General features: G+C 40.7%; 1 protein-coding gene across 1 annotated transcript in view; it reads right to left on the reverse strand.

Annotated features, from left to right (window-relative positions):
* The window catches only part of ARID1B (AT-rich interaction domain 1B), a 216945-nt gene that overhangs the window by 106958 nt on the left and 86498 nt on the right, over positions 1-23489 (reverse strand). Inside the window, exon 4 of the mRNA XM_081998546.1 lies at positions 6692-6802. Within this exon, the coding sequence (XP_081854672.1) occupies positions 6692-6802 (111 nt within the window). The remainder of the gene's footprint in view (positions 1-6691; positions 6803-23489) is intronic.

Here is a 23489-nt window from a genome sequence, read left to right on the forward strand (position 1 = left end):
CCACATAAGTTTCATAGGTAGAAGTCAGACTAAATATTTCTTTTTGCATCTGTAAATTTTCTTACAGCCTAAATTACTAATTTTGTTATTACAGGGATATTGTGAACATTGTAAAGGTAAAGTATTTTGAAAACAGAAAAGGTGATGGAATAGCCTTTTACAGTACTTAGTGAAATTAGCTTTTATACTTCAGTAACAACCTAACACTGTTTTTTAAATAAATATGATCAATCTATCAAGCAAAACCAGGTAATCCTGTGAAACACAAAACACTAACAAGCAACAACAGGACCTTCTCTTCATATTACGAATTTTAATTTTAGTAGCCAGAATACTTAATTCAAGAATCAACAATTTTGTTTTCAATGTTTCAGTTTAACCCTACATGGATAACATACGCCCAGGGCTGCTCTGCACTACTTTAACTGTACTCTTCCTCAAAAACAGGGCTTAAAACTGAATGTACAAGTAGATTCCCAGACAATGAATCTACGTGATCACCTACATGAAATCCTGGCTCCACTGAAGTCAAATGTAAAACACTGCACGGGCTACGATTTCTCAATGACACACATGAAGTGTAAGTTCATCCCCTCGATAACATCACCGATTTCCGTGGTGCTGCAGTGGCTTACGTTGGATTTGACCCACTATTCTGACCGACACCAGGACACAAAACAATAGGCCACGTACTGAATCTATATGCACACCAGCACCGAAACCAGAGCAGTTTTGCACCTGAGAAACACACTGAAATACAGGTACTTGATATCTCTATAAATGAAATCTGTTCTACCTACAGGTTTATTACATGGAATGGCAAGAAGGAAAAAAAAAAGAAAAAAGAAAACCAAACTAGCAACTGCACTTGATCTAGAATTAAAATGACTTGGAAAAAATAGCAACTTTTCCAAGTCTCTGCATAATGGCTAAGAAAAGCCTTTGAGAAAGCTTAGTCACTTCTTTGCAACTTGAAGCTTTTTTCCTTTTATTCCAGGCTTAAACAAAGTTCAGTGGGGCATCAAACTGCCTCAGTTTTAAATTACAGTCTGTACTTTAAAATAGAATGCATGCACCACATGTTCCTGAAGCTAGAGGGTGGGAGTGTTATTCACTGAAAATTGAAGGCTTGTTGAGTCAATAATCTTCTTTCACAGAGTAACAATTTTCAGCTAAAATTTCTTGACCCAAACAAAGGAAAACAAGATCATTCAGTTATTTTACAACATTACAGAAAAAAGAAAGGCAAGTGGGAAAGAGGCACACCAGTCTTATTCTACTTGATGTAAAAACAATGGAAAATTTAATTCACAAGTATTACATACTCACATTTCCTTCTTGTTCATGGTTTAACATACTCCTGAACAGTTATTTTCAGATGAAGAATGAATAGAAATGAATAACTACAGGACAGATTTGCTATCATGTATTACACATGCATCTATCCACTGGCATCTACCTCCCAAGAATTACTAGGAATCCATTTACATATTCCCCTCCCCTTCTTTCTCAAATCAGTACCAATATTCTGGATTTTTAAAATATCACTTAAATTTAGATCAAGCTTTCTAATTTGCTTACCTGCAAAGAATACAACAAGGATTAAAAAAAAGGAAAAAAATAAGAGGGTTGCTGCATTACCTCTCCTTTAGTACTGATTTGTCCTTACCAGATGGGCTACAGTGGTAATTAATATTTACATTATGGTGGTGCCCACAACCCTGATCATGATTATGGCTTACTGGACTAAGCTCTGTATAAATGTCACCAGAGTCCCCTGTCCCAGTAGTTCAACCTCTGAGAAAAGAAGAGATTTCTCCTGCTAACTCTCAACCACAGTTTCTCAAATAATGCTGGAGACTGTTTTCCTGGTCTATTAAGACTTCAGCCATTAAAGGCGTTTGTTCAGGGAGCACTACTGCTTGAGATGATTTTCCAAGCTACTTCATATTCTAGCAGTGAGACGGGGAATGTGGATTCCCAAACCATGCCATGTATTTTCCTCACAGCCTGCATCTATCAAGATGCATCTGAAATTGTGTTGTTCCATGAGCCAAGTATATCTAGTCTCGCATTTAGTTCACTGCTAGTTCTCAACAGAGGACCTCTGAAACCTAATTTAGTACCCTCAAGGTGCGTCGACTAGAGGAATGACTGTCCAGCACTTTAGAGGCTCATTAAAATGAGGTAAAACAGAACTGTGAAGCAGTTAATAAAATCAGGAAGGGATTGCTGATGTACTGTTTTCCACACTACCAAGCATAATGAAACAAGGCAATCGGCATCTTAAAAAGTTTATCTGTCCAAACAACAGTATATATTATTTGCGACCTACCTGATACTGAAGCTCATACAACTATACACGTTGTAGAACCACAGTCAAACTTCTCAGGTCATGGCATTGCACAAGATACAAGCATCATTCTACCTCCATTGCTGGCTACTACTTAGTTTTGCATAAAAATTGCTCTGCCTCCACGAAAAGACCGAGTAAGCGATGTTGTAGAATTAATCCATGAACTCGGGATTCTGAGTGACCTAGTAAAGCACCGATTCCCTCAACTCCAGATACAACCTTCCCCCTTCAACACTGCATGACCTCCAGTAAACAGAAGATGAACCTGAGCTAAGTTGTAAGACTAAGGCCACGACTTCCCTACAGTCTACACTGCTGCATCCGAGGGCCGCCACGAGCGCCCCTTCCCCACGGCCTCCAGCCGTGCATGCTCACGCCTCTGGGCTTGCACTCGCTGATGGCGTTAAGCAGCTCAGGGATGTAAGTGGACAGAAGACTTACCTTAAGAAAAGAAGTGAACTCTGTCTGTTTGGGGCTCTCTGACTGCTGCAGGGCCCGACCGTGAACACTGGGATCTGCTGTGCCGCCATATCTCAGCTGACAGGGTAACAGCATCTTAAGCCCCTCCAGCAAGGCCATACAGTCTTTTAGGGCGTGGCTGAATTCAAAGCTGTTGTGGTCCCCACTGTCCCCTTTCCCATCACAGGTTCCGATTCCCATCTCCTCTTCTGAGGTACCACTGATGCCCACGCAATTACACCATGATTCAGTCATAAACTAACCCAGAAATTGATAATCACTCTATTTCTCAGCTGGTTCAGTTCCCCAAGTCAAATCCACTGGCCAGTCCCAGGAGCGGCAGTGGAGGAGACGGGATGGCACAGCCGGCACGCTGTGGGGCACGCGGCAGGACTGCAACGGCCCTGGCTTACAACGGCTCAAGAAGCTGCAGAACTTCACCTGTAGGTTGCAACAAGAAAAAATGAGCAGAAATCCGTGTTTCAAAAGCATGGCAACCTGGGGTAGGCCATCCGACCTCACACCTCAAAACAAGCACACCTGACACTGCAGGGGAAAAAAAGGACCCTATTAAAACAAAACGAAGTAATCGCAAAAACACCAATGCATATCTGAAATGCCTTTCATACTTACGCCAATAAAAAAAATTAAAATTAATTTATGTTCTCTGCTCTTCATTCTATCAACACAATCCAACGTGAACATTTACAAAATTACTCATTAAAGACAAAATAAAGGATTAGTCTTCACAGACACACACGGCCTACTGCTGACACAAGCTCCTTTAGCGCAACAACAAATTTGCAGATATATCATTTGGAAGCTTTTTCCTGTAAGTCTGTTCTAGCTTTCTCACAATATCAGAAATGTGTATTTTGCTATTATCCGTTAGCTCTCAATAAATACATTCTGTAGTAGCTGTTCTCCAGACAATTTCATTTAGGCCTCTCCCGTTTTATTCCTCCACTCTAATAGGGAACAGTTTCTGTTTATGACTTCCTTTCCTTCACAGAGTACGAAACTCCCACGTTTTCTCAAAAGCTTGAGATTTCCTTCCAGTTGTGACCCCAACAAAAGCGCTCAGAGCACTGTTCTGTGCAACTTCTCATTTGGGCTCTCAGTGACTCCACATGGTCAGAGACCCACAGGTCAAACCCTCCAGATATCAGAGCAGTTAGGAGAAGGAAAGCAAGCATTGTATAGAATCTGACAGGCCATTAGAAGTAGCTAATAAAGCCATATTTTGTTTGTAGCCATTTGTTAACCAACCCACATTACAAATTTGTCCGCTTTGAACTTTATGGGAACATTCATGCCAGGACTTTTATATACAACGTGTGAAGGAAACGGAACAACTATTGAGCTGTTTAGCTGCGCTTACTGTCACACAAACCTGCTGAAAAAAACTCCCCCAAAGGATGACACAAGCCAGCATTCAGTGCCACAGAAAGTGGCCAACTCCTCTTCAAATCCATCAAAGGGAAACTCTTTTTTTCTAAGCCACATCAGAGAACACCATTCACCATTTAGTATTACATCTCTTTTGTTGTTTGGACATTTGTATAAGCTTGCTATGTAGCTGCTGTGATTTTACACAATGCCCTTAAGAAATAAAAAGATAACAGACAAATTGTATAAATACTAGAATACCATTTAGAAAAAAATTGTTAAAAGCGTAATACCACTGCTATCATTTCAAGCTTCACTGTACAAAGACAACTGACTACCCTGAAGAACAGCATTATCTTGAAAACAATCTTAAGAAGCCATATTTAGCAGCCCAAAATGACACTATAACTAGGAATACTAAACAAGGAATAGTGATCACAGGTTTTCGTAAGCAGTCCAAAACTGAATACAGAACTCTCTTGCTCCAGGGAAAAAAAACCCCAAAACAAACACACATTTATATGGTCAAGCCATCCATACCCCAAATAGAACTGTATTAAACCATTTGTTATGTTCATCATACTTTGAATGTATGGCTTGTTCCTAATTTCTAAGACATTTCCCTTGGAAGTAAGATGATGAGGAGTCTGCTTACACTACCAAAAAAAGCACTGTCACCACATTCAAAGGGTTGCAGCTGTTTTTAAATTTGAAAAACAAAACCAAAAAAACCCAAACCAAAACACAATACAAAATGATAACACCCCCCCCAGTCCCCTCCATATTCAAATAGTATTTTGAGTATATGAAGTGCTCTCTGGTTACATATCAAAGCTTTTCAGTAATGAAGTGTCTCAATAACAGCATTTGGGACCAACTTGGAGTTTAAGCTATGTGGCCAAAATGGTTAACACTCACTGTTAATACTACCAGCTTACTCATACCTAGAATAATAATGAACTACTAAATATACAAGCACTCAGGGACACAGATAATACCCAATACTCTGCTTAGATATCATGAGGATGGGAGGTAGGACAGAGCATGGATTAAAAGTAGGACAATTGTTCAAGAAAAAACACAGGCAAATTAGTAGAACATTAGTTGATAAGTAACTTCACTTCTCTGTACCCTTATAAACACTGTTCATGAAAAACTGGGAGGTAAAAACTCCCTTTTAATATCGCTGCTTTTTAAAGTAAGTAGTTGTTGCCAAAACCATTCCATGTCCACAGTAGCCACTATTTTTAAGGTAATTGCCAGCATTCATTTTTAAGACCTGTTCAGAGAAATTAGTCTTTTTAAAAAAGATTTCCTGAAAAACTGTCAAGTTAATACCAGTTCAAAGCAAATGGATATCTCTTCTCCCGCCAGTTTCCATAGCTTCTCCTGGGACACGCACATCTCAAACATCATGTAAAGAATTTGTGGCACATATACTCTCCTAGGTGCCAAACACATAACTTTAAAATGCTATGAAGATGTTTACTGCCCTATTTTTAGGGGTTGACAATAGTGCCATGTGCCAGAGCTAAAATACACAACCTACTACCAGATTTCACAAATACATTTGGTGTCTCCGTAAGGTAAACTCTTCAGAGAGATCCCTCTGCTATCTGGAAATGGATACATACACAGTGAACTACAGGAAATATCCTGTATGTTTACGATACATTATTGCAAGCCAGAGGTCCCATAGTTTTTAAACAGTTTTCATCATTTAAGCTGAAGATATTCTAGTTGGTTTAAATTCATGCTGGTTTACTACCAACAAACAAGAAAATCCCCAAACCACGAGGGACAGACAGAGACAAGGCCAAGGAGTACTTTGTCCATTTTGGTGAAGTAAGACCTTCAAAAATGCAAGCAGCTGCAGTGCCTTTGCAAAGTATATTAATTTGTGCCATTTCTCCCACAGCAAAATGCACAAGAGCTCGGAGAAACTAAGAAATGTTAGTCCAAAATAATCTCCTAACCAAAAGATCAGCCTAGCCAAGTATCACTATCATTCCCACTTCTATATTACACTACATTCTGACAGTAGCAGACTTAAAACATCGAACTCGTTACTGATGCTCTGAGTTTGGAGCAAGTAACTCCTGGAGGCAGTATTCTAAACCAGAATCTCCTGAAATCCTTCGAAAAGGGCACCAAAAAAAAGCCTCCTCCTCACCAGATTATTTTGTGCAAGTACGGAATTCCTAAAGCTAAAATAAAATCAATCCATTTCCACTACGCAAATACACACGTGCACAATCACAAAACATGTGTGAGCACAAATAGCGCTATTTTGAACCAGAACAAGCCTAAGCTAAGTCCACTCATATACAAGCTGTCTGTTCTCACTGTATCTTTAAAAACAGTTTGTGATCAACCTTGTTTAATATTTCTTCTTTCAGTATTTCTCATCCGCTCATCCTAGATGCAATGGAATCCTACGTAAAGTGCTTTCATTTTAAAATACTGAAACAAACGTTAGTTTCTTACTGGTAAGCTCGATGGTCTTTCTTGCTGGATTAGATTCAAGTCTTCATGGTTAGGCTTTCCTGGGGCCATAGGGGGTTGAGATCTGGTTCCATAGCCTTCCTGAGACATGTCCTGCAACAACAGTTATAACAGTATTATTAACCTGACTCAGTAATTACAATTAATCTGTATCACAGAAGGATGAAAATACAACAGCTGAGTGCTGATTTTTTTTTTTTATCAGAAGTTTTTACTAGATAAACCTTCTTGATGGAAGTATCAAGCCCACACAGGTACCACTATGACCTGTGTTGTTCATGAAGAAATCCAAGGAGCAGAGCGACATGCTGACAAGCAGGAGGGAATCACACCACTGGAACATGAGGAAACACACAAAAACAAACCTGCCAAATAAATGACCCCCCTTTTACTATCAAAGAGTAGCAAGCACAAAGTGGTCAAACCACTGACCTACTCAGACATATTCTCAACCCTTTTGATGAAGTACTGAGCCAGGTGGAAGACTTGACTTGGAAGTAAGACTGAAATCATGCTGTGTAATCAGACACCTGTATCAACCCTGGATTTACCATCACTACTACTGCCCCAACTTTCAAACACCGGCTATCGGGTCGTAGCACCCAACGCATTCACTGCATCTGCTGGAGGCACGTTGTGTCTGGTGGATTAGAAGGAAAGCTTATTTCATCAAAGGCAGCTCCAAAGCCCGTACCAGCAACCTGGGGATCTTCCTCCCTGTGCAAGCCCAAGCAGTCTTAGGTAATGGCCTAACACAACACCCACCACACAGGGGTGGGGGGAGCAACGAAACAACCTCCCCCCGCCATCCTCATCCCACAACACAGGCTTCCTTCATGCATATAGGTACTTGCTCATTGCGAAGCCTCAGGTTCAGGCTTCGTTTCAGCTACGGTAGCAGCTCCTACATTAACTTCTTCAAGGAAAACGACAGAAAGTGCAGTACTGATTTCAGCATGTGTAACTGGCAGGGAAAGTTGGAGAACCAGTTCCCGACTGCTAGAAAAGATATCGCACCTTAAAGGTTTTCTAAATGGTTTAATTCTCCTCTCCCGAGTTTACTACCTGTTCAGCTTGCTTCAGCCACCCTCACACCTTCAGTTCTGACCCGCATCCGAGAGCCGCACGCGCTGCTGGGGCGAAGGGGCCGGGGAAGCTGTCCTCCGCCCCAGCCCGCCGCAGCCCCGCTGCTTCCAAGGGGCTGTTCTGACAGCCGGGTGTCCGCATCGACAGAGCTGCTGCTCGTGCACAGACTCCGGCAGGCAGCTAGCTTCCAGGGCAGGAAAGCTTTCTGTCTCTGTTTCAAGCCCTGCTCCTGACAAGAGAAATTTCTTAACAACCATACTGTTTCCATTCAGCCCCTTCCCTCACTTTGGACTCTCATGAATTATTTTAAAGGATGCGGAAAATACAACAAGGGTTAAGAAAACAAACCCCAGCAAACCTGACACGATGTAAACCCAGCAATACACGATCCTATCCATAAGCCCATGCCAAGTAAAAAAAAAAAAAAAAAAAAATCAAGAAACACTTAAAAGGCCAGCACTTCAATGTGGCTACCAGCAGAGGGTAACAATTAGGCTTAAGGGTGACAAAGGCTGATGGCTGAATGATTATTATCCCCTGTGACCCCCCGTGCTCCCCCCCGCCCAGATTTCCACTTGTCACACAGCTCTCCTGCTGCGCACACCAGCAGGTTCCTGTGGATTAACAGCGAGGTTTAAAATCAACAAATGGCACAAGGCCTCCATTCAGCAGCCTTCACCCCAGTACAAAGGAGTAGAAAGGTGCAGGACAGCTTCACAATAGGCAAACAAATGAGCAAACCTCTGCTTTCCTTTTTATTCAAAAACCCGCGCGCGCACGCACGCTAGGGGCTGTCACTGCGCAGGCATCTGTAATGAACCCAGCAACCCCGGATTTCAACTTCCAGTTCAGCGTTCCGACACTCTTCTTCCTAATTCTTAAAAAAATACACCAAATAAAAGCCACTTGTTGAAACAGCAACAACAACAACAACAAAAAAATCACCCAGAAATAACCAAGGGTGGTGAAAAAGGATAAATGGAGTATTCAATTTAGGAGACGTCATTTTAGAAACACAATTGTTCCTTTTTCCAAACAGACACTACAGGATTTTGCTGGGAAGCAAAACATGTTTTGTATTTTGAAAAATCAAGAGCCATTAATTCCTTACGAAGTACCAAGCGTGGTTTTTCCCACATGTTTACAAGATTTTTAACCCCGCTTCCTACTGAAACTTCCAGGGGGACCGGAGGGGGAGTGGGAAGAGACAGCACGTTTTCTCATGAGAAATACTGCATGTTGAATGGAATTAGCTTTTACCTGGGTATTTGAAGACTATCTATGAAGTGTCTTTCCACACACTGAAGAGCACATTAAAAACCGCAGATATGACACCCTCTGTCTTTTTAAATGCACCATTTTCATAGTGCTTTCCTTTCTGGCTGTGGAAAAATCAAATCTTTCTGCTCAATACGTTTGGAAACAAATACTGCAGACATGCATGTTTGTTATGATGCAGATACCTATGCACTCCAAATGGGACTGAGATCACATACTCTTTCTTATAGTCGCTGTAAAGCCATTTAGATACTTGGATCACTCTAAACTTGGAAAGCAGCTCTTGAGAAGTCAAGAATCAGTTTGCTCTCTGTAAGTTGCAGGCAGGGGAATCTCCCAGATGAAATACGTACGGGGCTGTGTGTATAATTTCAGGTATATATACAAATGCATTGTCCAATAAAAGCAGCCTATTTATATACTTAGCATAATGACGATTAAATAATAGCATATTTCACTAAGAGGTTGCCTTCATTACTACAATAGTTTTTAATATCATTTATCATTTTCACTGAAAAACAGAAGAGACAAATTCCCTGCTGTCTTTCCTCAGTTCTGCATCAGGAAATTTTGTTAACATACAGTGTATTACACAATAGATACAACAGATTTTAAGAGGTAAATAAGAAATAAGGACAGAAGTATTAGGGTAAATTGTCCATCACTGAAAAACTGGGTGGAATTGGCAATTCTCACTTTCAGTTTTGAAAGGTCGTTTTTCTTTACAGCGTCTAGGAGTAGATTTATTAGGAACTGAAAAGAGGGAACATAAGACTAAGAGGAACATGTTACCATGTGTTGTGCTACGGTCATGCCTGAAGAGCCTTCCACTGATACCAGGGCTCAATCTTCTCCTGGGATCCTGATTTTTTTCATTTTACTCCCAATATTTTATCCAGCAATGACACAGGCTTTCAAAGCAAAGCTTACGATTTTTTATGAATCACAGAAAATCCTTCCTCCCATAGAAGAAGAACATGTGTGTAAGAGAAATCCAGGCTTTTATAAACAGAAGGCTACAAGTTTCCACTCAGAACTTCCCAACTTGGCACAAACCCAATCATATCATAGCTGTTATAGCACAAACTGTCAACAAAGTTGTAAAATAACGAAAAGCAGGGTTTCCCCCATCAGATCTTAGAAAAAGCACTGGGACAAATAATCTGCAACTCAAAGATATACTCAAAATAGCTGAAGTCTATACTTCTTAGACTTTTCAAAAAATATTTATACTGTGAAACAGGTAAACAAACAAAGGGAACTATGCCTACATATACACCCTAAAACCTGTGTATTGGGTAAGCTGTTCAGAAATCAATCCATATACAATTACTACATTTGGGTAATAGTTCAACAACAACCAACTGTTCATCATCCACAGAGCCACGACAAGTTATTTACCTCCTGTTCACGTACACTTTTAGCTTGCTCTGCAAATTGTGGTATACAGAGCTCAAGATTTGCGTAGTCTGAGGATTAAGGGAGGAAACAGGATATTTTCTTCCCTCTTATTCTCTGTTACTGTATTCATCTTACAGATTTTTAAAGTCTCTAATTCTGGTGTGGGATTTCGCTAACACAGAGGTTTAAAGCGACCAAGTGAGCCAATGTACAAGCCTGCGAGAAAGTCAAAGCCCCCTTGTTCCTGCCTCCCCCAGTTCTTGCAGTTCGACGCAGACCCCTTTAGTTTGTGTTAGTGTTCTTTATTAGACCACTTTGTGCACCGGTGCAACTTTAAACCTGCCAGCAAAGTAACCCCTTTCCCCCCAGCTTTATCATGATTACCGAGCAGAGCTGGCCTCGGGAAGGGTTGACTGAGCAGAGGAAGGAAACTTCCCTCCTTCAGCAGCAGAAGGCTACGAGCCCGGCTCCACCAGCTGCCCAACTGCAGCCCAAGCCAACCGCACCGCGACCACCCTGGAGAAGGCCACAGACCACCTTTTCCCTGTTGACGCGCAATGCTAACCAGCGTCACGCGTTCAGTATCTGGCTGGGCCTAGTATAAAACCAGCAAGTCTTTCTGCATCCACGTCTTCTCCTCAAACCTGACCGAATGTAGTTCTGATAATGCTTGAAACCATGTAAATGAAATGCACATTTGTTGTAAGTTCTGCCGAAGAAGATAAGATCTAATTATTAAATACTTTAAATTATTTTTAATGGAAAATGAAAGCACAGTGAAAGCATTAATGTTTGGGGGAAACCACATTTAAAGAAGGGCTGGGTGAGAAATATCATTCAAGCTTCATCCACTTCTACTGCAGGAAATTTTGGAGGGGTAACATGACCACCCAGGAAGATAAGTACCCTGATGGGTAAATAGAAGGAAAATAGTTTCTGGAAAATAATATACTAGACTTCAATTCGAAAAAGTCATTCAAAACTATTTTAGCTCATGCTCTTGATTCAGTTTGTTGATCCTTAGAAGACTGCAAGTGTGACTGCAGTAAATTTTACAGCCATGTGACAACAGCAAAATTGAAAGCAAATGTTTTGGGTTTTTTTTTTCCCCCTCCCAGACCACTTGAGAATGGAAGTCAGGATCCAGTACAGCAGCCAACAAGAGCACACAGCCCTACAATCTAAGATTATTTTTTAATTTCTGAGGGGATACTAGGGAACAGAAAGAAGGCAGATGACATGTTAGGGGCTATAGAAAGACATTCCTTGCTATCACTTAACCAAGGATCTGTTCTGTGTGGATAAAGGCATATCAACACGTATTTCCCCTCTTTCTACCTTCCGCAGTAAAAAGCTAAAAAAAAAAAAAATCTACTTTCAAGAATGGTGACATATCCCTATACAGCCAACTTCTACCCCAACCATAACACTTAACATGTCACCTCCCAAGTGTTAAACTCTCTGGCAGCACAAAACTGACAACAAAGGACAGCCAAGATGTGAGAAGAATATGGTAGGTAAAGCTGCACTCAGAAAAAATGTTATGCCCGGGGCACAGGCAACACTGAGTCTCCCACAAGCAGCAAACAGAATGCAGCCCTGTGGGGAACAATCCACTAAGGACAGAAAGGCAGAGAAGGTAGATTGAATCCTGGGCAGATGGTCTGCAGAGGTCCTGCAGGATGTAGAGGGACTCCTGCAGAAGATTCTTGGTCAAGAAGAAATGCATGTATGTACATATATGTCTTGAATTTAATGATTCAGAAATGGAAAAAACAAGCAAACAAAATACCTGAAGCCTTGAAGAAAAGGAAGTTGGTATCTTGCAGCTGGAGAGCATTGTGCATAAACCAGCAACCAAGTCTCCTACTGCAACAGAGGGAAGAGGTGATTGCAGGAAAAAATTGTTTTCTAGGTCCCAGCACCTATTACGCCAAACCAAGAAGAGGGTGCTAACCACCAGAGGTGGATTACCAGTGGAGTCTGGTAATCCTCTTAAACAGGCTAGTCTGTGTTTACGTGGTGAAGTGAACAAACCCTGCTCATAACCAGAATATGTAAATCATTTCAAGCCAACCTCCTACCACCATGGAAACCTGAATGGAGACAAGGAAAGCAGCTGTTCTGAAGTATGGCTAGCAACAGGCTGGCATCTACCTCAACATGCTGATGCTATTTGTCAACTGTTGATTCAGCGGGGCTGACAAGCAGCAACTGCTCTTTTTCCAAGTGGTTATCATCTCCCTGCAGTTAAGTCAGGGAAGGATTGTGCCCTCAGAAACAAAGACGATCCTTTGCCTTACCATATTAATTTTGGTCTTCATCTTCATTAGAGGTACTAGAGGGGAGTCAAGAGCTTCATAAAAGTGCCAAAGCAAAACAGTCTTTTCCCCTTCTAAAAGGGGATAATTCATCCAGAAATGATACCTAACTCCTCAGAGAAAAATCTTGCCATGTACCTGGAGAAATTTGGAAAACCTGCCAGTTTAGATGCCTCAGGTGTAGACCAGTCATTGTCAGTAAGACATCTCATAATCTTCTTTAATGTTATTAACACCTACCCTTCCAAGATATCTGCAGTTTCATTCTAAAACTTAGTATTTCCTACATCTCTTTTTTTAAGCAAATTAAAAAAAAAATCCATAATGGGAGCACCAATTTCTCCCTTCAGGATCCCAATTATCACGGAATGACATCCAAGTTAAGACTTAAGACACTGGAGGGGGAAGGAAAAAATATACTTTGCAGAGCAGGCAGCAGTTGATGCAAAAGATAGTTAACTTGGGTAAGAAAATATATTATTGATGTTCAGTCCACCAAAACTCTCAGGAAGTTATTAGAAACTCAGACTACCTAACTATCAAAGGTTTTCCCCTGCAGAATACTCTGAAAGCATTTTAAATGCTTTCATTTAAAAATGAGAGGGTCAGAAAAAGCGCGCCCCCCCCCCCCATCTTACACAAAGAGCATTGTTTGTTTGGACAGCGTAGCTTCTAGTCCTGTATCAGGTAATCTAACCCCATCAACAGGAGAGAAGAGTCTCTCTTCCTGAATGCTCTGGTCCATTTTCACATGTGTCTCATCGATGTGGCCTCCAGGAGCCACGTTAAGCAAGTGATGCAGGAAGAGCTCCAAGATGAAATCATTCTTGGAAACCCTTATGCTGCTATTCTCTTTCCGCCACTATTGCATTCCATGCATCACAGACCATATCAATTGTGGATTTAATCAGAAACAAGACATTTCTTCTAGTTTTCTTCTCTCATACTTGTAACATGTCACATGAAAAAAAAATCAGGTGAGTTTGATGTTCGTATTAAAATGTGACTGTTGCACATTGAGCAGCCTGATAAACAGCTGTCAGTTCTTCGTTTACAGGCAAAAAAAGGTAGTTTCTTTGTTCTACAGATGTAAAGTTCCGGTGTGGATGAAGATGAGAGATAACCTGAAAAGGTAATCTGAGAAATACACCTTAGAAATAAGGGGTAAAACAAGCACTTTATTTCCATTAATTTTCCCATGTTTATAGAGCTCTTTGGACTTTTCCTAAAAAACCCTACAAGGCTAGACCGCCTAGCCACGCTTTCATTTGCTACACCCACTCCTTCCTCTTCCTGCCTATCCTTTGAGTGACAAAGCTATATTTGGGGGGGGGGGGGGGGGGGGGGGGAAGAGAGAAGAAAAAAAGAAAGAAAAAGAGCCTTGGCAGTTTTTACATGTCCTATTCTTTATAGTCATTTGGGACAGAGTACCACGTTAATGTGATGACTTACAGATTTTGTGCCATCCACCGTCCTGCCCTGCCACACTAGTCCTTCCTAAAACTCCGGGAGGAACGCATCTCTTCAGCAAACCCGAGCCGCGAAGCTGGGCTGAGAAACAGCTCTGCACCCCGAAGAAAGCGCTAAACCCGACAAAATGCCCGAGAGGGGCAGGAATTAAAACCTGCCCTTTCCTTCAGCACGGCTGCTGCAGAGACAGCGAGCTGGGGGGCTCCGCGCCCCGGAGGGCGGCAGCCTGCCCCAGCCTGCCCGCTGCCGCCGAGGACGCTCGCCCAAGCATACGGCTCACTGGCCGAAACGAGGTCAGAGCACTGCCCGCAGCTTATAGCGGCGCTGAAAGCCTGAAGCCAGCTTACAGAATAAAGAGAAAAGCTGCACCGAGAGCAGCTGCCACCGCTAGGCTAATCGAGCTAGGCACCCAGGGATGAGACTTCCTCGCTTGAGACCAGGAAACGTTTCTCCAGCGTTTTCTGAGGGGCACGTCTGTAACTGTGCTTCGAGGTAAAAGCCAGGGCTTCATCTAAAGGCTCATGGAAAGCCACAAATTTGTGAGGAAGGGTTGCAAGCAACAGCCAAATCACTGAGGTCGCGTTAGAAACAAACCAGGATGGTGAGGTTTGTTTCCTAGCCCCCTCCAAATGTAAGGCCATATTATGCTATAGACAATGTCTGTATCAGTCCAGTGACACCAGGTAACTTATTCCCGAATACTGCACCATGGAGATCTCTCAAAAGAAATGACCGAAAGGAGGTTTACCTACTATTTTATCAACAGCAGAATCAGGGGAGAGGGAATTGAAGCTCAGATGCAAAGAAGTCTGTGAAAATTTTGGTAAAGGTTTTCTCAGCTGGTCTCTACTGTTTTGGTTAACTTAAATTTTCCAGTATGTGAGAGGGTTAGCGTGTTACATTTGGGGCTACTGGAGGTAGAGAATTAACTGCATTACCATCCTCTCTTTCTCTGTAGTCTGCGAAGACACAAAGTATTTGTGCAACAATCTTTAAATCCAGCCACCACATGGAAAAATATCTTAGTCCAAGGAGTGGAAAGAGAACAGTAATTTACAGAAAGAGAACGGTAATTTCCAGAAGGAAGCACCCACCAGCAGAAGCAGCTCAATGGACTGCACAATACAACAGTTTAAACCAGCAGCAACAAACCATTTCCTTAATCTTTGAGGTAGGAAATTCTTTACCACCATCACCACAACTGCAATTTTTTCAAAAAGAAGTATCCCCAACTGGGCTGGTGCTGGGAGTGGTGGAAGGCGGGCGTAGCGGGTGGCGAACAAGCGAAAGAAGTGATAAAAACATAAAATTCTGAGACCTCACGGACTGCTTCAATACAGCAATGAAAAAACAGCTACTTTCATTGAAAGCTGGTAAAGGATTGCTGGGTAATAAAGCAACAACAAACCTCTCCTTTTTTGTGAGGGTGAAGAAGAAAGATCTTAACAAACTCTGTAGGCAGACACCCAAAAACCAAACACGTATAACTAGTTATTTAATTTTCTGCCCAAAAACATGCACGCGGAAGATACCCAAGACAGGTACTTGGCAATCAGGGAGAAGCGCGAGGAAGACAGGAAGAGAGAGGCTGTGCTCTTGCAGAGCTTGATTTATTGAGGGACAGCTCACCAAGACCAAAAGTCTTTCTCCTCTCTCCCACAATAAAAACACCAAGCAGTTTTGTCAACATGTAAAGATAAACTTGTTTTTTAAGTGGTATCTTATTTACCTTGCTTTGCTATTTTATTCTTTGTTGTCTATATCTGGTTGCAACAGCCAAAACACCCTGTAAGATTTCAGCTGCACGCTCCAAAATCTATTGAGAGAAATGCAGTAAAAGGGAAATACTGGAAAGGATAATGTATACCTATAAAAATATATGCTGACTATATTCAGATAATACATTGTCTCAACAACAAAATCCCAATTCAAGATACAGAAAATAAAACTAAATATATGTACACTGAACACCTTCAATTATTAAAGAAAATACGGGCAGCAAAAAAAAAAAACAAACCACAGTGGTAAATTTTATGCCAGGAAATATTAACAAACTTATTTTCCCTACCTCTAAGGGAAATAATGTGTGTTAATTTAAAGGCCATAAGAGAATACTGCTGCATTGCAACTGGCCATGAGGTGTAATTTACAATACCACCGAAATTTGTGATATATACTGCTAATACAGAACTAAAAAAACAAAACAAAAGAACCCAACCACCAAAAAAACAGAAAACAAAAAAAACACCCTTACCACTCAGATTTATTAGTACTTTTCAGACTTTACAACTTTATCACTTAATTCATAGTGCTATACTATTTGCATTTAAATTTTTTTTTTTCTTAAAATGGGATTTGTGCATTTATATTCTAAAACATTCATGTACACAACTGTCTATCAACAGCCATCAGATTAATGGATCATAAAGTAACTGACTATTACCTGATCAGGTATCGTTTGATAAACTCACTATTCTGTTTAACTTACTGCTAAATGTCAAAGGTATGGATAAAATTATTTCTGGGACATAAATTTTGCTCTCAGAATAACAGTAAAAGAAAATCATCACTGAGTAATAAGGAGAGTGGTAAGGGGAGCACAACAGTTATGATCACTAATCTCCGAAAAAAAAATAGTTTTTACCAGCCTGCATTCCAATAGTTTTACTATCAAGTTAATTAATAGACTCCTACCCTAATATCTAAATGTCAAGCAATTAACAGCACTGAACTATAAATGGTTTTGTCTTTACTCCTGTAGAGTTATTTTATAAAGCAAATGCAATTCTATCACTTCACCGATTTAATGCCGGCTTTGTGAGGTTAATATTTCCAAGCAATCGAAAATTAAAGAACTGCTTTAATTAACCTTCAGTGATTTAAATACTGCAAGAAATCAGAATTTAGAAACTTGAAATAATACCACCATAACAACAACAGTAATAATACTTTGTGGATCAAAGCCAAGCCACTGATTTGACAACTCTGAGAATATTTGAACATGTGTATCTTACTGTATTTCTAAACTCATTAAAAAGACTTTTCTTTAAGCATAACATACTAAATCCATGATAGATTTTACTTTTTTTTTTTGTAGTTGAGAGGAAAAATGTTTCCTTTCAGGATTATTGTCCTGATTTCAGCCAAGATAGAGCTAAACCACAACAATTATTTATTTACAAATACTGACGTTTTTAATTTGAAAAAATGATTTAGCATTCCCACCTTTTGCACTAGAATGCTTTGCACAGATTTTTGTTACGGACAGGGGACACTGCCTGCTGAATCTACAAATTGATTGCATGTAAGTGACCACTAAAAATAAAGGACCAAAATAGGACTTTATGATAAGAGTTTCTTTATGATAGGCCAGAGTTTCTTCATGATATTGTACGCTAACTTCATTTTAATACATGAAAAAAAAAAGTCATCGGGACTCAGGCCTTCCTGCATTGCTCATCTTACAAGCACAAGAGCTGCGATACATCTAGCAGGTTTAGAACGAGACAAAAACCAGGGGAATAAAAATGAAAAACCAGCAGGGTACAGGTGGTCATGAACATTCCTGCCAAACAGGTTTGCAGTGTGCTCTGACCCATCTCCTCTGACTATCCGGCCAGATATCATCAAACCCCCATCAGCAGCAGATGCCTGAAGAGGTGCGCTTGCTGGTTTCTCAGGAGAAGAAAGCTGACCTTCAAAATTCCTCCTTCAAACTGCAAACAGAAAAGCCTACTTTCGGCAGGAAACCATTAATAGATGAACACAGTAAAAGAACATACAGACTGGGAAAATGTTTAACTACAACGAGGGAACTTTAAGCTGAAGATGCCATACAATTGTTAAGACAACCCAGAGGCAAACAAATACTTTCACTGACAGCTCTTTGTATAAAACAGAAGCATAAACAAGCTTGCTACATCTTACACATAAACAGTAGTACCGCTTTGCAAGATAAAATACCTCTCCTTTCCCAGTAATATCACTTAACAAATCCAAGTTACTACACAGTCAGGTAAGTGTAAGGGGTAACTATGCATGCCAACTTTAAAGGCTTCAGACCTAATAGATTGGACTTGATTTTTATTTGGCTAAGTTGATCACCATGTCTATAAACACTCACTTTAAAATAACAGGGCCAAGAAAGTCTTCTCAATGCAGTGTTTTTGGGTTTGGTCAACATGCCTTCAGCAAAAATAAGCCTGCACCGCTGTGAGTGCTGCTCCATGCTATGCCCTCAGTTTTGTGTTCGTGCTCAGGTGTGAGTTTACAGACAATTATCCTTGCTTCTTCTGCCTGAGTATTCCTGCTAGCTACTTGGAAGATCATTCTCCAAGTCTGACAATCTAGCACCTATTATGATCTTATAAATACAGATAAAAATCACCGAGGGAAAAAGAGAAAGGTTTGACACATGTCCTGGAATGATATAAGCAATGCTGAGCAAACAGAGCATTCCTCGAATGGACGATAATCAGCTATTCCCACTACTGGGAAAAGATGTAACACGGCAAGAGTCAAGAGTTTCACTGAACTCCTGAGCTGTACAAGTAACCTCCGCCACACAGAAAAACAGCCATATACTTAACACTTATTTGCTATCATAGCAACATCATGATTATGAAGTAAGACTTTAAAAAAGCAGAAATCTAACTGGCAGACTTCAGTCAGTTACATGTTCATTGAACCTACCAAAGGTTCAAACCTCAACTGTCCTTCCTGAAAACATCACGTGCTTAAAAAAGGCTCAAAAAGGATAAATTAAGTTCTGTGCACACGATCAGTATGGTTCCCAAGCATTTCAACAGCTTGTTTGTTTTAAAATCACTTCAGTGTTCAGCAAGCTAAGGTCACAACTGTCTCTGAGGTGCTGGTCAGTGGTGGCTTGTCGGGAAGCCAGGATTTAAGCCGTGGTGTGTGAGTTTGGAAGTCAGCTGCTGAAAGCCTGCTCGCCTTCCCTCCTCCCCCCAAGTCCAGCCAAGCTTTATTACAGATGCAAACAGTCGAGATTGCACTCTGTCTTTTGAGATCTACCTGATCTTTCTGAAGCAGGCTGGCAACAAAGGGTTCAGCATACCAAAACAGATGCCTTCATAAAAAGTTATACTGTTCTTTTTCCTTTGGTCTAATTTCAGGTCCTGCAGAAAGGAGGCTGGAAAAGGTGGCAGAAGTACACATACCTGTATGAGAATTTTCACCCAGGCACTTTCTTGTAAGGCATGTGTCTGCTCGCCTCACACAAGCGGCCCTGGTTTCTAAAAGCCAACCACCAAGCACACCTCAGTTCTTAGTGTCATGCATTTGGGAGTTGAATGGTTTAAAGGAATCACTTCTCCCTCATACCTCTTCACTCCAGAAAGAAAATTGCTTCTAAGCTAAAAACAAGCCCAGCATTTCAAGACAGCATGAATATACACTGGGCACCTCTGCTGCCAAGACGACGGCAGCCATGAAGGATTTATGGTATACAAGTAGTGGTGTCAGCCACCGCTGATGGCAGGCAACAACCTCTTCTGAACATTAAATTTGGTTATGAGTTCTTATATAACTGTAATAGCCAACTTCCACTAAGAATGCTTTCCTATATGCCTGGCAGCAAATGTCAGATTAACATACAAGCTTGTTCTTTCCCAGATTGCCTGTGGTTCATAACACAACAAATATTAAGTGCAAACACTCATCTAGTGGTAGATGATTACAGGCACAAAACTCAGGACAGAAGGACAAACAATTTCTATTAAAACTTGAAGCTGTGGGCAGCTATATGTTACCTGCAAGGCCTCATATATTCTTAAAGAAGTTTAAATTAAAGTCTGCAGGATTTAAGACTATACTACAGTACAATCGACTGCTAATTTTGTGTCAGTTTCTAGTAACTTAAGAGGGAAGATTTTATGAAAAAGAACAATTGCACTGAGGTATAAAACTTAAATTTGGACTCATTGAGGATTGTCTACATTACTGATGAATTTGGTATTTGCATGTAACACAACTATTCCTAACTTACGACGACAGTATTTTTGTGCAGTGGTGCACCCCAAAACAGTTTGACAATGTTAATTAAGATGCTGCTTATTACAGTGTTTAAGAAGAACTTAAAGAACGTTAGCAGCTCACATGGAATTTAAAAAAAAGACTTCATCCTCATTGTACCAAAATCACTTCAATAATTTGATGCATTTTGCCACAAAACAGTTTGTTCTGTTTTCATGACAGTCATACAGCTTGGACATGAAAAACAGATTAATTAGTTTCACATTTTGTTCACATTTTCAAAGCCTGTTTCAAATCGGGTAATGTTTTATCTGTCCTACCTTCCACTGACTCAACAGTAGAAACAGATGTCTGCGCAAGAACGTTCTCATCATCATCTCAGGCTTGCGACTGAGACTAGTTCAAACCATTGCTACCAGTTCAGGTACAAACCTGAAATGTACGGCCTCCACTGATGCCCGTTCAGGGAAATGGAGAGAAGCCGCAGTCCTGTGTGGGAGCATAAGCGGTCCCCATCCCTCTGCCCGGAGAGCCCCACCGAGGCGCTACCAGAGAAGCCCCCCGCCTCGCCACGCACGCTGCCGCCCTGCTTTGGATGCCTTCCTACCCGGGAGCGAGCCACAAACTCTTACTGGCCTGAACTGCCTTTGCCACCCTGGCCCACTCTCAGGAAAAAAACCCCACTAGTTAGTCTACTCCTTATTTGGCCCTATGACAAAGTGCATTGAAAAAAAAGTCTTACTAAGATCAGTAGGTCTTATCAGTAGCTAAGGTGTTGTACAGGGGGGTGGAGGGGACACAAGGTTTTGGCCAGCTTTTAGAACATTTAAGTAAAGCCTGACCATGAGGGAATCTTTCTTGTTTGCTTGTTTATAAAACACTTTCTCCTTTTAAATAAAGGCAGACTAAAGACTGAGCCTGAACTACCTGACTATTCCTTTAAGGCATTAAAAAAAAAAATCATAGTAACCACAAGGGAATGAAGGACGTAAAAGAACACAAACACAGAGCCTGTTTGTGCACACTGTTAACCAGAAGGGCCAATGCCCCAGAAAAGTGCACATGCATGCCCCACCTCAAGTACCTACCACACTTTTTCCCCTCCTTTTAATCTCATGCCTACATGTGAGAAAAGGGATCAGCATAATCTGACTCTATTCTGGAAACCTGAAGGCACAAAGCTTCGAGAAACACATAAAACAAAGGATGACTTCAGGATAACAGTAGCAGGTGTAGAATAAAATCATTATTTTTGTTTAACTAAGAGTGAGACCATAATTATTTTGCAGATCCATTTCAGCTGTCAAAAAGTGGTCTGGCCCCAGCTCATAAAATAACACAAGAAACCTCAAAGGCACAATCCTATCTCAATACATATGAACACATGCTACATAAAACAAGAAAATATATAAACATGGCTATTTAAAAGCCAGTTGGAAAGCATAATAACCCAAAATATACATCACACTATCTTAACAAAATAATGTTTAATGATGACAGTTTAAGTTTGCAATTACATGACATCCTTGTGCAAAATATCACTTCTACTTATGGCAAAAGATTTAAAACTGCAAAAACAACTGAAGCATTTATTCATTTATATGCCATTTCGAGATGAAAAACCCTGCCAAGGGCAACACTGTAGTAGTGTAGCACATCTTTCTCTTTTTTTTCTTTTAAAGAGCAGTAAAGGTAAAAAGAAGTTTAAAAAAAACACAAAACCAAGGCAATATCTACATCTACAGGCAATATCTAATGATCAATGAATCTGCTACCACAATAAATTTGCTTAAAACAAAGCTCTTCCTTTAATGGTTTTTACGCAGCAGGTTCCCAATAGGAAGAGGGGATGACTGATGCTGGCTTACAATATGGCTCTGTAGTAAACTATGCCAGTATTACTACCAAATCACCTCTTATGAAACTCCCTTTCTGCCTACCATGCAATCAATTTAACAAAGACCTAAGCAGTTCAAGCATTCAAATAAATCCCATTCTCCTCCTTCCCCTCTACACTTACTAGAAGAATGAAAATTCACAAGTCATTGGAACAGTCCCAGAAATTATTTTATCTGTTTACTGTTATTGACAGGATTGCGTATTGAATTGGAGTCAAGGAAAAGGAGCAATGGCTTCACACTTCCACAATACGTGAGAAATTAAGATGAGTACCAAATCCAAGGCACAACACTGAGTTATACCTGACCGCAGAAGCTTGCTCACATCACGTCTAAAAGAGCAAAAATAGAACATTGTAAGTAAGAAATTTCCTGTCAGTTTTCTCCCCATAATAGAATACCCTGTTCATCACACTACAGGGTTTTACATAAAGGGAAACCTGTGGCAAGAGAAAGTCCATCATCCATCCAGAATAAACACTACTGTCAGCTTGATAATCTCCAAAACAAGTAGACTGACATAAATCTACAAGGGAAATAAAGAAAATACAGTAGGGAGAAGGCAGCAAACTACTGAGAAGCCCCATTTCTCCAATCTGGCATCTCTCTCCTCCATCTTGAAGTAAAACCAGTTCAATCACACTCATATCACAAAGGTGGCAATCATGGAGATGGCTTATTTACCCTAAAAGAGAACATGAAACTTCTTCACCTCACCACTACACCCCTGCTACAGGCAAGTTCAGCTTCCAGTCCATCAGGAACAGAATAGCCTGTAAATTCTTTGGGGCAAAGAGCACCTTTTTGTTATGTACTTGGAGAACAACCAGAACAACAATATCCTGATCCACAGCTGGGGCTACCAGGAACTAGTTCAATATTATTAGAGTGACCTTGTCTTGCTTCATGATCCAACCACACTCTCCAGGTAAAACACTTGTACAGTTTTCCTATAGTTCTGGCTAGCCAGCATGTGGCAAAAACATCTCCAGAGGCAACCTTCTCTTCTGGAGGCCAACATCCTGAAACAACTGACCTTCTACATTCCTCAAAGTTGTGACCATTCAAAACTAGGACTTTGCACCCATGCTGAGTGCAAAAAGCAGCAAAATCAATATGAAAATACAAGAAAACTGTTAACAAAATACAGAAAACATGAAGCAATTCTTCTGCAAGCTGGAAAGAAAGAGCAAAACTAAGGATGACAGACAGAAAGGATGACTGATTGTATGACTGAGACTACCTCAGTTTTTTAACTGACATGATTACATAAACAGGATGTACTGGTATTTTTAAGAGTAGAAATAAGAAAGATACACCAACTGGTACAAC

Source organism: Phaethon aethereus (genome assembly GCF_964289735.1).
Source record: "Phaethon aethereus genome assembly, chromosome: 3".
Taxonomy (NCBI): domain Eukaryota; kingdom Metazoa; phylum Chordata; class Aves; order Phaethontiformes; family Phaethontidae; genus Phaethon; species Phaethon aethereus.